At 33.2% G+C, this 15,697-nt stretch overlaps 3 protein-coding genes across 4 annotated transcripts; 2 read left to right on the forward strand and 1 right to left on the reverse strand.

Annotated features, from left to right (window-relative positions):
• The first annotated feature begins 279 nt into the window (after window positions 1-279).
• On the forward strand, window positions 280-3,627 carry LOC104742533 (nucleobase-ascorbate transporter 4-like). 2 transcript variants are annotated; one of them, XM_010463545.3, is made up of 14 exons: window positions 280-664; window positions 806-903; window positions 996-1,172; window positions 1,256-1,356; window positions 1,463-1,538; window positions 1,632-1,691; window positions 1,778-1,962; window positions 2,052-2,148; window positions 2,238-2,324; window positions 2,414-2,472; window positions 2,576-2,667; window positions 2,752-2,829; window positions 2,917-3,077; window positions 3,174-3,627. In XM_010463545.3, the coding sequence occupies exons 1-14, from the start codon at window positions 574-576 to the stop codon at window positions 3,390-3,392; spliced, it is 1,581 nt and encodes a 526-aa protein (XP_010461847.1). In that variant the 5' UTR covers window positions 280-573; the 3' UTR covers window positions 3,393-3,627. The 2 variants fall into 2 exon arrangements, with proteins under 2 accessions (XP_010461847.1, XP_087341894.1); XM_087485768.1 differs by having other exon boundaries at window positions 467-664; window positions 2,917-3,627.
• Window positions 3,485-6,294, reverse strand: LOC104742532 (ATP-dependent Clp protease proteolytic subunit-related protein 1, chloroplastic). The gene is made up of 9 exons (XM_087485769.1): window positions 5,837-6,294; window positions 5,197-5,312; window positions 4,871-5,080; window positions 4,657-4,761; window positions 4,469-4,531; window positions 4,249-4,360; window positions 4,068-4,129; window positions 3,803-3,985; window positions 3,485-3,709 (listed from the first exon to the last, which is right to left on the reverse strand). The coding sequence occupies exons 1-9, from the start codon at window positions 6,069-6,071 to the stop codon at window positions 3,632-3,634; spliced, it is 1,164 nt and encodes a 387-aa protein (XP_087341895.1). The 5' UTR covers window positions 6,072-6,294; the 3' UTR covers window positions 3,485-3,631.
• Window positions 6,295-6,305: 11 nt separating this feature from the next.
• On the forward strand, window positions 6,306-7,182 carry LOC104742534 (uncharacterized). The gene is made up of 3 exons (XM_010463546.2): window positions 6,306-6,671; window positions 6,765-6,811; window positions 6,920-7,182. The coding sequence occupies exons 1-3, from the start codon at window positions 6,464-6,466 to the stop codon at window positions 7,052-7,054; spliced, it is 390 nt and encodes a 129-aa protein (XP_010461848.2). The 5' UTR covers window positions 6,306-6,463; the 3' UTR covers window positions 7,055-7,182.
• Window positions 7,183-15,697: the final 8,515 nt, after the last annotated feature.

Here is a 15,697-nt window from a genome sequence, read left to right on the forward strand (position 1 = left end):
GTGTTTCGCTTAAAAGTTTATTCTGAAATTATCATAGTTGTGCCCATATATATAGTCATATGTATTATTTATATACTTTAAATTGAGATTAAACGTCGCTAAATCTATCGATTTTTAATTTTATTTTGATCAAGCCAACGATAAGTCATACCAATTAGTCATGTTTGAACTTGGTAAAAAAGAAATTGTATAAGTGGTGGATGGAGTTAGTTGTTTACTTTTTTGGCATTACGATGGGAATAATTTGCTACTTAAAGACTTTGTAACACTAGACATCATATTCTTCACATAAAATAGACAAGTGAGAAATTCTGGCTAAGTCAAAACCAGTGGTCTAATCCGGTTCATTTTTCTACATATTGCATTAGCTAGTGGTTAATTACGTGCACGAGGACACAAGAACATAAATTAAGAAAAGCAACAAAGAGTCAACAAAGTTGCCCGCCTAACGCTTAATTACCACTTCTGAATCTGTTTTAAGCAAAGCCTTAATGTAAATTTTATAGCTTTCACAAAGAGAGTAGAGAGAGAGAGAGAGAGAGAGAGAGAGAGAGAGATCAGCAACAAATAGGTATGGCGACAAAGAACGATGATTTTGCACCATTTCCAGTTAAAGATCAGCTTCCAGGAGTCCAATTTTGTGTATCGAGCTCTCCAAATTGGCGTATGCACTTTTTTTTTCTTTTTTTTTTTTATATCATTTAGTGAGTAAATAGTTTATTTATAGCAGTAGACTTATGAAAGATGTATATGCTAGAAGTACTAACAGATTGATGAGGTTTGATATGATTAAAATATAATGCAGCGGAAGGCATAGTTCTCGGGTTTCAACATTACATTGTAATGCTTGGTGCTACTGTAATCATACCTTCCATACTCGTCCCTCTCATGGGTGGTGGCGACGTAAGCAGTACAACGCTAATCTCATCTAAATTATTACTTATAAATTCATAAACAGAGTAGTCTCTCAGTATAAACAACGTACGACGTTTCAGGTGGAGAAAGCAGAAGTGATCAACACAGTGTTGTTCGTGTCCGGAATAAACACGTTGCTACAGAGTTTGTTCGGGAGTCGACTCCCTGTCGTAATCGGAGCTTCTTATGCTTACGTCATACCTGCTCTTTACATCACTTTCTCTTACCGTTTCACTTACTATCTCCACCCTCACCTGGTTAGATCACAATCCGTTATCTTCATTCATTCTTTAAAGATATTTGCAAATCGAACACTCAAAAGTTTGTGTGGTCATTTCAGAGATTTGAGGAGACAATGAGAGCAATTCAAGGAGCTCTTATCATTGCTTCTATATGTCATATGATTATGGGTTTCTTCGGTTTGTGGAGGATCTTGGTCAGGTCCGGAGAAAAAAAGATTAAAGCTTTGTCTAACTACTTGTAGAACAAGAAACCCTTTTAACCCTAAAGATTTTTTTCGTTTTTGTTTTCTATAAAACTACTTCAGGTTTCTTACTCCTCTTTCGGCTGCTCCTCTCGTGATTCTCACAGGCGTTGGCCTTGTCGCCTTTGCGTTTCCTCAGGTAAGATTAAATGCAAGAAACATAGTCGAATTGGTTTAGGAGTTTTTTAGGGTGAGTCGGTGCGAGGAGATTAATAAAGTCTTTCTGTTACAGCTTGCGAGATGTATAGAAGTTGGACTCCCAGCATTGATCATACTGATAATTTTATCTCAGGTTTTTTGGTTAATTTTGTGAGATTTTCTGTAAAACCTTTTATCATTTCATAAGTCTCTGACAATGGTTGTATGAATGTTCGTCAGTATCTTCCTCACTTGTTCAAGTGTAAAAGATCGATATGCGAGCAATTCGCTGTTCTGTTTACAATAGCGATCGTCTGGGCTTACGCAGAGATTCTGACTGCAGCTGGAGCTTACGACAAAAGACCTGATAATACGCAGCTCAGTTGTCGAACAGACCGGTCAGGTCTCATTAGTGCTTCTCCATGGTCTGATCATCTTCCATCTTTCACTGGATCTCCTCTGTTTCAATAACAAACACAGGAATCTCTTGACAATTTATTTTTTACATTCTTAGGGTGAGAGTTCCATATCCATTGCAATGGGGACGTCCAAGTTTTCATGGAAGCGATGCATTCGCAATGATGGCAGCTACTTATGTGGCGATTGTTGAGGTTTTGTTACCATTTCAATTCACATTTTTAGGTTTATGGAATGACGTATCTTTCTGAAAGATCACCTTGTCTTTTGTTCAATGGAGTAGACTACAGGATCCTTCATCGCTGCTTCAAGATTTGGCAGCGCAACACATATCCCTCCCTCGGTACTTAGCCGTGGCATTGGATGGCAGGTAAAACGGATTGTTATATAAGGTTTGATTTCAAGAATGTTAGTATCTGAGTCCGATGTGTGTGCTTTGTGGGAATTGAATAAAAACAGGGCATAGGAGTTTTGCTGGATGGACTGTTTGGAACAGCAACTGGTTCCACAGCTTTGGTGTAATGGAAACCATTCTCTTTCTGCTCTGAAGCTTTTCTTCAATCAAGAAAACTAGTTTTTCGACTCTTAAACTATGTTTTGGTTTGTTCTTGTCATGTGTAGTGAAAATACAGGGCTTCTAGGATTAACGAAGGTTGGGAGCAGAAGAGTGGTTCAGATATCTGCAGGTTTCATGATCTTCTTCTCCATTTTCGGTAATGCTCAAACTCGTGAAGTCACTCCGAAACAATTGGTCTTTAGTTTTTCGTTATCGACTGCTTAAGTTTGGTGAAAAACAGGGAAGTTTGGGGCTGTTCTTGCATCTATACCACTACCTATCTTTGCAGCTGTGTACTGTGTTCTATTCGCCTATGTTGGTATGTATAACTTAAAAAACAAAACTCGTTCTTATCCATTTAGCTTCTATAAAAATTATTGGATTAAGCAGATGACCTTGTGAACAGCTTCTGCAGGACTCGGCCTTCTTCAATTCTGCAACTTAAACAGCTTTAGGACTAAATTTATCCTCGGCTTCTCCATCTTCATCGGTCTCTCTGTGGCACAATACTTCACCGAATATCTATTCATCTCTGGTCGTGGACCTGTCCACACCCGTACTTCTGCTGTAAGTGTCCAAGAGAAACAGAAACCTTCATTATCATTTTTTTTTATTGGTCTTGTCCTGTGTACTGATTCGTGTCTGGTGTTGTCAACAACAAAGTTCAATGTGATAATGCAAGTGATATTCTCTTCGGCTGCAACTGTTGGGATAATGGCAGCGTTCTTGTTGGACTGTACTCATAGCTATGGACATGCCTCGGTGCGGAGAGACAGTGGAAGACATTGGTGGGAGAAATTCATAGTCTACCACACTGATACTCGAACAGAAGAGTTTTACGCATTGCCTTACAACCTCAACAGATTCTTCCCCTCTTTCTGAAAGTCCCGAAAACCCGAGACTTGGTTTTTTCAGAGTGTGAGAAACCCTGCATCTAGAGAGATATATGTATACCGCAAATAACTTTCCACTTAAGAGAACTAATGTTATTTTTTTTCCTTTTTGCCAACACTTTTGTATGTTACTACTACATGTGTTTTGCTTATAGATTGTAAGAGCTACATATCCCAGAGTGACAAGGAAAATCGAGAATCAACCTCTTCTTTTCTGGTGGGAATTGATCATCTTAGTCCGGCTGGAGCGGTTGGGCTGCCTCCTCCAGGTCTCATGGCTCTCTGCGCAAGAGTCCCGTCGTAATCCTAAACCAAGATATATTTCCATTTTAGCATGAATGAAGGCAACACAAATATGACTTGGTTGCAGATGAATGTAAAGTACAATTTGAAAGTTACCCGTTTCTCAAAGGAACTATCCTGCGAGTCAGCTATCTTGTCTGCAATTCCATAGTCAATGGCTGCTTGTGCTTGGAGATATTTTGGTCGCTTAATGTCCTCATTGATCTGCTCTTTGGATTTCCCTGTTCCCTTAGCTAATAGCTCGATGTAGTAATCAGTATTTGCATCAAGTTCCTTGGCCTGCCAGAGGATCATTCATTACAGTACAGGTGAAGAAACTTGAGGGGAATTACACAGAAAGGTATAAGAATGTGAGCCCCACCTTTATCCACATATCTATGGCAGCTCCACTCGATCTGTTTACTTTTGGCAGATATAATTTTGCTGCACCATTAACCATCAAAACTTAGAAGCTTACACAAGTGGGCAACATATATAGCATATGTTTATTACGATCTAAATGCAAAGTTAGAGTACAAATATTTAAAAGAATAGAGACGTACTTGATGAATGTGGTTGTACAGCACGGTAACCTTTTTTCCCGAGAGAAAGAAGCATTGCTGCTTGACCAAAAGCCATGCCACAATTGATAGTGTATACATCTGATTTGCAATACTTTTATACCATAAAAAAAGGTGACACAAATCAGCAAAGAAAACACTCTAGAAGAACTTATCTTCAGAATATAGATAAATGCTTAGATAGTTTAGTGAGATGTCTTACAGAGATAGTATCAGCTATTGCATAAGCCTCTGTTTCTGATCCAACAGTTTCCATCTTCTCATTCTACATGGTAAAAGCAAGAGGAAAATATCCGAATTGATATCTCATAATATGTGACAAGCATATCGGAATAATGCCAGAAAACTACCAGAAAAAAAACAAAATGTTATCAAACTTATTGTACTGACCTGTGTCCCAGGTGAATTTATGTATAGGTAGATGGGCTTTGCTGGGTTATCATAGTCTAGCCACATAAATTGAGCAACGAGTAACTCAGTAACAGCAGGTACGATCTACAAGCAAAATACAGAAAAAGAGCAAGATATATTGCCTGAGCGGAGAGGAAACACAATAGCAAAGAAATGGGTTTAATAACAAGTTTTAGAGACATGACAGTCTTACTGGCATCCCAAGGTAGCATATCCTAGCATCCAATAGCAAAGAAGGCAAATCTGGAGGAGCAGTTCTTGGTCTTGCAGATCCTCCTCCGCCACCTCCACCTCTGTACATCTGGACACTCATACTATATCTTCTAGGATCTGCTGCATTCATACCGGACATACTCCATATCCCTCCATTGTCCAAATAATTTCTTCTAGACGAGATGCTTTCCTGTTAACAAAGTAGCACAACAAACAAACAAGTCCAGATTCATATATTTGAGAAAGCAACTTTGTTCACCTCTTCTTTAGTTGTTTCCATATTCATAACTGTGAATAGAAATTAACCTCTGTAACTTTTTCTGCTTGCTGACGGACAGGGCTATCCTCCGTCATGAACATATCCATTTGAGCTGGATTAAGCCCGTAAAAGTACTGCGGTACATTCTTGTAGTTCTGCATCACTAAAGAAAAAGGCGAAGTAAAACAATAATATGTCAGATCAAATATAAATAGAACACAAAAGAAAACAGAGTTCTCCTAAGCATAAATTTCATTCCAACCAAGGATTGTAGCAATCATGATAACATATTTCGCCATTCCATTACACAAACAACAGCTTATCAAGAACAAAATACTTTCACTTTTCTGAGATTAGTATGTCTGAAACTAACTAACTCCAGGTTAAGACATTAGAGAAGACAAAAGCCCAGAGAGATTTGCTATACAAACTTAGATGATAAACAACGTCGACGTATTTGCAAACAGAACTAAACCCCAAAGAAACAATCTTTGCTGCATCGATTCATCGTCTTAACACTTAGTATGATAGCAGATTAAATGGTCACTAAAGGCCTATCTCAGGTACTTCGTGTAAGCTAATCAAAGAAAAATACAAAACTTTGTAACTCAATTCAGAGTTGGAGACCTAAGAACAAATCTATCAGAAGGAGAGAAGCTAAGAAAGATGAGAGAGAGAAGGGAAAACCTCCGTCTTTGAGATTGTCTCCTCGAAACTGTTTGGGGATATGGTCAAAGCTCATATCTTTAGCAGAAGCAAGGCAGTGTGATCTTCTTGTGCGTCTAGGAACAGTAGAGCAAGGCATGTTCGATGAAAAAAGCTTGGATCCCGACATGAACGGCGATTTGGTTAGCACAAACTTGGAACAGACAGCTTCATGGTTGAGTTGTGAAGTAAGAGGAGAAACCAGAGAAGTCGCCATCTCCGATTCAGCTACCAACGAAGACGAAGAAGATGACTAAAAAGAACGAAGCTTTTTTTTGGGAATTTTTAAGGCGAAATTAGGGATTGCTTGTCATTTTTGCTATCGTCAGATGAAGAAGATGTGTAAAGAGTACTGTAACAGTCAAAATCTCGAACCGAACCAGAATCGGTCTATTAAACCGGTTTTGTCTCTACAAATTTTCTATCTGGATTTGAATTCTATTTTTGAATTAGATTTAAGGGTTTATATTGTAAATTTACATAATTAGGGACTTTTTAAAAATAAATAAAAAGTTGTTTGTTTGGTTGTTTGTTTCTCTGTAATGAAGATAAGAAGACACTGACACAAAATGAGAATCTTATCCTCTGGTCAGGAAGAAGAAGAGAAAGATGAGTTCCGTAGGCCAAAGCATTCTCATGGCTTTAACAATAACGGTTAACAAATATGCTTCTTACAATGTTCCATCTGTACGCAGAAACGATACCAAACGCGATTCTTTAGCCGCTCGAACCGCTGATTTAGGACGCAGAAACGTCCTCTTCTCCTCTTCCTCATTCATCGCAGCCGCTTTGACCACCAGCGATCAACTTCTCCAGAGTAATTTTTACATGCTTTTTAATTGTGTTGTTTACATTTTGATTGTTACTTGTACCTAAACTATGTTGTGCTTTGGGGGAAGAAATGTTATAGAGTATTTGAAGAAGACTGAGGAAAACAAAGCCAAGAATGATAAGGAGGTATTAAAAAAAAGTTATATACCCAAACGCATTTTTTTGTTTATCTTTTGTCTGAAATTTTCTTATGATATCTTTTTTTTTCCGTTCATGTTGGGAAAAATTAAACAGAGATTGGACGGTTATTACAAGAGGAATTATAAGGACTATTTTGAGTTTGTTGAAGGATCTATAAAGGGAAAGACAGAAGCAGAGCTCAGTGAGTCTGAGAAACGGATTCTTGAATGGCTCAAAGCCAACAAATGATTACGAATTTACGATGATGATGATGATGATGATGATGATGATGATAAGTTTTTGTTTGTTTATGAAACTTTTTTCGTAAAACAAGACAGCTCAGTAATTTAAAAATCTTGCTTAAAGTTTTGGTTGAATCTGTTTCTTCCCTTTCTCTATATTTTCGAAAAGCGAAGGAGTACCAGAATCCAAGCTCAGTCTTGTGGTTGTGGATGCAATGACAGAGTCAAGGGAGTGGAGTGGAGAAGTGACTTGAAGCTAGTAGTCTCTCGTCTCCATGGGAGATAGAATTTTCGAAATAGCCTAAACCGTCTGTGTTTCCACTCAAGGATGTGGCTTGAACCTGTCTAGCTACTCGTTGATAAGCTTGTCCACGGCGTTTCCAGTTGCTATATTCTTTAAACTGTTATCTGTTAGACACATTTTGTAGTATCCTTTATTGTTTCCACCGGGACCAGATTACAGTGCCCTTTCACTAGCAGTATCTTCTCAAGAACCTCCATACCTGTTTGCATCACAAGATAAAACACACAAAAGCATTAGTAAGCATTCTAATGCGTTTCTTGCGTCTCAAGTTAATCCAGCAATCTCTTTGAGCTTGATTTAGTGAGTTTAAAACTAAACAAGAACAAACTCATATCGTATTACCAAACTTATTTGATATACTTTCAAAGTAAACACAAGTCTTAAATCCAATTGTTATTGCATGTGATGATATGCATCAAACAAAATAAAGTATATGTAAATTATCATATACAGTTAGCTACCACCGATTATTTTAAGTATATCTGTGCGTCTCAGCCGAGAGATGTCCAAACTTGTTAAGCCGATCAAAGAATATTTTACTACAAAACTTTATGTGATCTTTTTCTTTAGGAGTTGCTGAAGTGTTGCTCTCCAAATGAAGACTGCATATTCATACACGTGACTCATTCTTGAGTGTCATACTCATACCTTTACAAAGGTGGAAAGAATTTATCACCAATAAAAATAGTTTGAGGAAACTTTATAGTCTTGGACCTCTTTGGTTAGAGAAACGTCTTGACAATTAAACCCAGAAATACCGGTATCTTAGCTAGCACTATATCTGAATGTATTTGGTGTAAATTTAACACTAACTTTTGTTTTTCTTCCTTTTTTTTAACCAAAAAACTAAATATTACACTAAAAACAATATTATCTATTACTCCCTCTCGTTTTGTAGTTGTCAAGTTAAAATTTTGTTTTCCAATACTTGTCATTTTAAGTTTTCAATGCATGTTTAGTAAAAATATCAATTTTATCCTAACTATTTTAATGCTTTGACCAATAAAAAATTTAAAAAATGTATTAAAGAAATGATATAATAGAACATTGATTTGTTTTCTTAATTTGTTTGTAAAACTCTAGAACGACAAGTAAAAAAAATCGGAGGGAGTAGTAAATTATTAATTTTATTATTATTTACAGTCAATAAATCAAAATAGTGAAAATAAAATTAGAGTTATAGTATTCTGACCACATACAATAAAACCTCTATAAATTAATAAGCACTGTAAATTAAAAAAATTTGCTGGTCCCAAGTCGGGCCAATGTAAAAAATACCGAAATTCGATAAGATAATAAGATCATATTTTTTAAAAAAAATCTTCATGTAAAATATGGTCCCAATAATATCATAAATGTTAGAAACAAGAGGTTTAGGGAATTGTTCTCTTGTATTAGTATCTATCCCATAGGATATAACATATATATAGTGACACAATATTAGGGTTTTATGTTATACACTAATTCTACTAATGGACCGATAATGACATTCACATAATACAATATTCATAACACTCCCCCTTGGATGATTGTTATAAAAATGTAGTATCAAATGCACATATGAGATGCTGCCTCATTAAAAATCTTAACAGGAAAACCCAGTGGGAAAAACCATGGTTAAGGGAAAAAGAGTGCAGCGCGATTTTACTTCCTCTCTTGAGTAAATCACTTGAAATCTTCGAGATGACCTAACCAATATGATGAAGTAGCTTCTTGAAAGTAGTGGTTGGAAACGCCTTGGTAAATGGTTCGCCAAATCTTCACTTGAACAAATTTGTAGAACATGTATATCACCGTACATCACCATTCTTCTGCAGGATATTGGTCTCTTAAATGACTCATCGTGATCATTATTTTTTGTCTCTCACGATCTCATCAATGTATGTCAAAAAATTTGAAGATGATAGTCTTTCACCATTGGAATCATAATATTCCTTGTCAGGTGTTTATCTTTCGCATGTTCTTTTGTTGTCTTGTTAAAAACCTTTCATGGAAAACCCCAATGAGATAAAAACCATGATAAGGGAAAAAGAGTGAAACCACGCTTATGATCATATATTTCCCCCTAAAAGCATCATCTTCAGGTTATATATTATGATCATATATATCAACTCTCTGAACTGTTATAAACAACGCTTTTAGGTACAAACTCATATAATCATCATATATTCTACTGGGTCATTGGACTTCAAGTCATATATTCTACTGGGTCATTGAACTTCAAGTCATTTGAACCCCTTTCATATAGAAGATCTATTTGAATTTTAAGTCCAAATATTTTTTTACATACAATCTTCCAAACAATCATCTTATTCATAGGAGTTATTCATAATCTCCTTGTAAAACCCTTTTTCAACTCTTCTTCTTAGTATGGTACTACACAACCATTTTCTATGTAAGATGATGTAAGCATCCTGAGATAACATCTCTTTCATCAGACGTCAAATCTGTAACCTCAAGAAATTTCATGAAATATCTGATCTTATACAATCTGATTTCTCCATCTTTCAGGAGTAATATTTCATCACTGATTATTTCTCCATATATTCCTTGGTATGTGAAATCTCTACTGGAGATTAGATAACATTTTCATCATCAACATATTTGCACTTGTTCTTGTACCTTTCTTTTAACAAGAACCACTTGTAAGTGCTGAAGAGACAAGAGACACATACAATTTTTTCTTTTAACAAGGTTCAGCAATTGCCTACATCCTCAACTTTCTTAAATATATTTCATGAACACAATTACAATTAGTGTTCAATCTCGAATTTACACAACCCTAAGTCTTCTCTTAGCTTGTTCCCGCTTTATTTTCAACCCATTATGAGATTCCTAAGATCAACAACAATGATCTACATCCAGGTTATTCTCATAGAGATTCTCATCCTTTTCTCTCCAAAGGTGTCAAAATGCATCAAGACTTTTTCTCGGTTTTATAACGTACTCGAGGGCTATAAATTATTGCTTTTAACAATATAATCCCTTAAAGGAATACTTCTAACAGTTTAAAAACCTTCTGGATAGACTAAATCAAGTCTTGTCTTATTGTCAAACTCATAAGGGATCTAAATAGTTGCTTCCAGGAAAGAGAATACATCTCTCATAAGTATTTTCTGAAAATCATTGTACTACTACACATACTGTATTTCTCATACAGATCCACTTATGTTTCACTAGTTTTACACTTTCTAGTGTAGGGATTACTAGTCCACATACTTTCTCTTTAAGAGAATATTTAACTACATTTTTAGTTAAATCTTTCCATGATTAGCCAATCATTATTTGTGTACACTTTCAATATAACTTTCTATTAACCGCGGTTTATGATCCTCGATTTGTATCCATAATATCATCAACTGCAATATTGCATGCAAACATATTTGCGACGTCGATTTGCTTTTTTTTTTTTCCTTTTATTTCTAGACATGACTCAACTTGTTGAGATTTCTTTTCATTATGATTCTCAGGTACCTGAATCTCTTTCTTACTCATGTCTACATCTCTTCTAGAGATTTTTTATAACTCTTTGCTTCCTCGGTGCCATATTAATTCATGTTCTTTTCTTTTCTGAGGATGCTTATATTTGGAACCATAAGTCTATCACACTTCATGCAATCTTTAGACTTACTAGCAGTTGATCTTATCCTTCTAGGACATTAATAATAATTGGAGCACAGCTGGTATATGTGTGACTTTGTCACTATCATGGTCAGTAAATGCTTCTTGCATTTTTGCTAAATTTTGCAAATAAATTATCTTCTCAAGTTCTAGTGCATATTTTTTAGTACGAGGATCAAGATAATTTCTTCCAATATATTTATTTTCCAGCTGTTTATTTCCTCCCCTCATGTTGGAAAGACTGACTCACTGAAACAACAGTCTCTGCATTGACTCAAATTCTCGAGATATTCAATTTTCAAAAGAGATTCATATCCAACATTATTTTAAATCCCATATTATATCACTGTGGTGGAGCAACTCAATATGTATAACACATTTTAGATGGGATATATCTGGTTTCTGACCAAACCATTTGTATTAGGGAGTACTCATGATTATTCGTTGGTCCGATGCGAATTTATTGACATATAGAATCATTTATGTCAATTACATAGCTTGGTTTCACTACCATTGTCAATTAACTAAATACTCTTGCAAACTCAAGGTTGCTTGTTTATAACAACAATATATGGTGGATGATCAATCCACAATATCTCTTTGTATACGTACCAGAAAATTGATACTATCCAAATTCCTGGGGTCGGTGAAAGCCATATAATCGGCTTACTTTGTAACTCAGCACACATAAGAAATCACTAGAAAATTTGTTCTCTAATGAATATTTTCAGAAATTTCTGATTATTCTTTCGCATCGCTACTGAACTGGAATGGCTCAACAGGTCATACCAAAACAGTGAGATTTTCACAAAGCATTTTATCTTCTAGATAATGCATGTAATCTCTAATATATTTCTTTTTTATTGCCTTGGGTAATAGTACTTATGATTTCAAAGTATTTTTTTTGCTTATTATCTCAACATGATTACTTTTCAAATCCTCAAGATTTGCTCTATCATATGAGTGATTAAACTCATTTTGGGTGTGAACATAATCTTATATCTGTTTCATCACCTCCGTATGTGGAATTCATTAATTCTTCCCCTCGAGATGATGACACTCTATGTCTATCAATCTCGATTTGAATCTCACTCTATAATCAATAACATTCTCAAATTAGGTCACATATTATATCTTACACCTTTTAACTTGGAGATTTGGGAGACTATAACACATTAATATCAAATAGTGTTTCCATAGACAATAGTATTTATACTCTTCCTGAGATTTTAATACTTTTTCTATTAATTCTTATTATTATAGTAGAATAGTGGAAATTGTCTCACACTAGCTTCTTTCATCGTCATATATATATACATATATATATATATATGAAATAAGTAACTCTTGTACTTATTATTCACTTCTAGTGGAGAAACTAGTCACGTTGACCGCAACTTTATATATCATGCTCACATCTTGGCCACTTTTATATTAACTTTCTCATCATTAATGTGGCATTTGTCTTTTCTTTTATAGCATAAAGTCATATTCACTTTAAATAATAGACCAAACCAATAGGATATAATTCACATCAACATCTCATAATTTTACACAATCACCAAAATAAGATTATAATATTTTAAAAACATATTTGTCACTATATTGTGTCTACATGACAACAATATTTTTGTGATTAATAAATTATATATTATCTAATATATTTCCATGAATGATATTATTTTCTATTATATAATCTTAGTCATAATTGAATAAATTTGGTTTGTATATATTCACTTATAAACTTTTAGTCATTTACGTTCTTTATATTGTTCCAAGGAACTAATGAATTTTTATGATCAAATACTTGGTCTTAAAACACCTCGTAGAAGTAATGCCAAGAAAATATGATCAAATAACATAGTTTATAAATAAAATAAATCAACAAATCATCACCATTTACTATTTCTAAATTATCATTAAATTAAACTAGATGTCTAATTAATCACAACATCATACGATAATTCATCATCTAAGTTTAATGATGAGAGATCAAACAATTGTCAAAATAATAAACTTAGATCAAATATTCACTACTTTATTTATATCAAGCCATTAAACTAGGTTTTCAATAAATTAATTCAATTCACCAAACGAGATGACAAACATAAATATAATTTTACATGTTTTGAAATATTTAATATTTTTTTGTTTTTATGTTGTAAAAAATTAATGATTAATCCAAAAATTTGTATGAAATTTAAACCAATGGCACATCAACTATTAAAGTTTTACTAATAGCCAATTAGATCTTATCTTCTTTATAAAATTATGAAAGAATACTTATCTTATAATCGTAGAATCATCGTAAAAGTTCCAAAACAAAGATGAAGTCGGTGGTGACAATCACTTGCTTCGTTTGTCTATATCAAATCCTTTCCGTGCAAGAGTCTTCCTTTAGCAACCGCAGCGTTCGAAGTGAAATCTTTTGCCTCGGAAAAGAAGTTCCTCATTCCTCCTCCATGTAATAGTCTCCTTTTGCCAACTGCAGGGTTCGTAGTGAAATCCTTTCCCTATAAAAGTCTTCCCTTAGCAACCGCAGCGTTTCGCAACAACGACAACATCAGAATGAAATGGTGGGGAAACTACGGTTTCTGTTTTTTTTTTGTTTTTTTCTTTTAAAGACGGCTAGGGTTAGAGCATGTTGATAATGTGCTAGAAACAAGAGGTTTAGGGAATTGTTCTCTTGTATTATTATTTATCCATAGGATATATATATGCTGATATAATTATTTATACTTCTCCTAAAATTCATATCTATAAAACAGTTGTTGTGTTGTATTTTCAAACTGTAATTATATAAAATACTTTATAACATGCCATAAAAATAGCTAAAATTTTTTAAAGTTTTCAGTTTCTAGATATACATCATTTTGATAGTTTGATAGACTATTAAAATACGACAATTAATATTTTCATAAATTTGAGTTTATGTATGTCATTTGTATAAGAGAATTTGTCTATAGTATTTGTCATTTCTTGTCAATAATTTTTTCTATATATTAAAAATTTCATTCCAAAACCATAAAATTTACAAACATCTGAAAGCGTAATCTTATTTTGCTAATATTGTCTCAATTCAGAATTTTAAAAATTTAAACAATTAAAAAATATATCTATAATTAATAATCATTAGTTTACAATATTAAATAATACATATTAATTAATAAAATGTCATTGTCCTAAAATTATTAATTTATAGAATTTTTATTGTATGTTCAATGAATATATTTCAAAGTTCGATATGAGCTACTTGATCTATAATTCGATCGATAAATGATCCAGCATTTCATGTATATATTGAAAATGATAGAGATGATTCTGGAAAAAAAGCACAACCAAACCAACATGAAGAAATGGTGAAAGTTCCAATACAATCATCATGGAAATCAATATCCAGATCTCATTATCAAGGAGAGAACAAAGATCACCAAATGACCTAGAATTTCCCAATCTTATTATTATCTTAGCTAAACAAGAAATAAATTTTCTTAAATTATTGTTAAAGGTACATTATGTCTTAGAAAACTGTTTTCTTGCATTTAATTTTTATGTTTGTCTGATTTCAATTGTATTTTTTTTAATGATTAATTAAATTTTGTTCTATATTCCAATCAATTTTGTATTAATTTTGTACTAATTCGTATTATCTCATATTGTGAAAAAACTTAAAATAATAATTTTCATACATAATTTTTAGTTACAAACTTAATAGATTATTAAATAACACCAACTCATATTTAATTTAATATAACTAAATAAGCTATTTTCATATATTATTTTTCTATAAGCTACACAATTAATATGTGATCAAAACGTTTAATTTCAGTTGAGCTACCCAATTAATATGTGATCAAAACGTTTAATTTCAGTTGAGTTCTCTTTTAAAGAGTTCATCCTCCCATCAATCAAAACCAAAATTTGAAATTTTGAAATGTATCTGTTTGTCGCCATATCATTTTGATTGAAAGATATACTAAACGTATAGTCTTCCATTTTTAATTTATCTGCAAATTCCGGCCATGGAGAGATTGAGATTTATGATTTAGCTTATCCTTTTATCATCAAACTGAAAATCTCTAAACCAAATTATAAGAATTCAATTAAACCAAAACTAAAATATTCATCAATAAGAGAAGTTTATGTAGGAGAAAGAGATTAACCACACAGTGTCACTCTTCCACTCTGACTGAACGAAGAATAAAAGATGAAGTTTAATTAATCATTAAAAATATAAAATTACAAAATTAAAATCAGACAAACATAAAAACTTAACTAGATTATAAACAACAAATCATATTTAATCTAATATAACGAAATAAGCTATTTTCATATAATTTATATTTTAATAAGCTATAATCGCTACAGTCACACAATCACGTTATAGTTGTTACCATAACTCATCAAATATAGTAGAGTATTATATATAAAATAAATGCATCACTAGTGTAATATTTACAGACGGATTGGAGTGAAAAAATTAATTATAGTCATCGGGCATCCTACAAGATACAAGATGAAATTTTATAAACTAATCTAGTGCACTCTTACATATTTTTGATTTTGTTGGTATAATATGCAGTCATCCTAATAGAAACTACGAATACACAAATTGTTCAAATGATAAATGACTTTATAAATTTTAAGCTAAAGATTAAAAGTATTTAAAGGTGTTAAAGTTGGATTTATAAAAACAAAAAAAGAATTATGAAAAACCGAAAATTT

Source organism: Camelina sativa, chromosome 14 (genome assembly GCF_030686135.1).
Source record: "Camelina sativa cultivar CO46 ecotype springtype chromosome 14, ASM3068613v1".
Classification (NCBI taxonomy): Eukaryota; Viridiplantae; Streptophyta; class Magnoliopsida; order Brassicales; family Brassicaceae; genus Camelina; species Camelina sativa.

Excerpts from the sequence above, each read along its gene's own strand:
- LOC104742533 (XM_087485768.1), top strand. The coding sequence starts at position 574 with ATGGCGACAAAGAACGATGATTTTGCACCATTTCCAGTTAAAGATCAG. Across the intron at positions 1,173-1,255 it reads ACTATCTCCACCCTCACCTG|AGATTTGAGGAGACAATGAG; the intron begins GTTAGATCACAA and ends TGGTCATTTCAG. Across the intron at positions 1,357-1,462 it reads TTGTGGAGGATCTTGGTCAG|GTTTCTTACTCCTCTTTCGG; the intron begins GTCCGGAGAAAA and ends AAACTACTTCAG.
- LOC104742532 (XM_087485769.1), bottom strand. The coding sequence starts at position 6,071 with ATGGCGACTTCTCTGGTTTCTCCTCTTACTTCACAACTCAACCATGAA. Across the intron at positions 5,313-5,836 it reads AGACAATCTCAAAGACGGAG|TGATGCAGAACTACAAGAAT; the intron begins GTTTTCCCTTCT and ends CTTTTTCTTTAG. Across the intron at positions 4,130-4,248 it reads TGTACAACCACATTCATCAA|CAAAATTATATCTGCCAAAA; the intron begins GTACGTCTCTAT and ends TTAATGGTGCAG.
- LOC104742534 (XM_010463546.2), top strand. The coding sequence starts at position 6,464 with ATGAGTTCCGTAGGCCAAAGCATTCTCATGGCTTTAACAATAACGGTT. Across the intron at positions 6,672-6,764 it reads CAGCGATCAACTTCTCCAGA|AGTATTTGAAGAAGACTGAG; the intron begins GTAATTTTTACA and ends GAAATGTTATAG. Across the intron at positions 6,812-6,919 it reads AAGCCAAGAATGATAAGGAG|AGATTGGACGGTTATTACAA; the intron begins GTATTAAAAAAA and ends AAAATTAAACAG.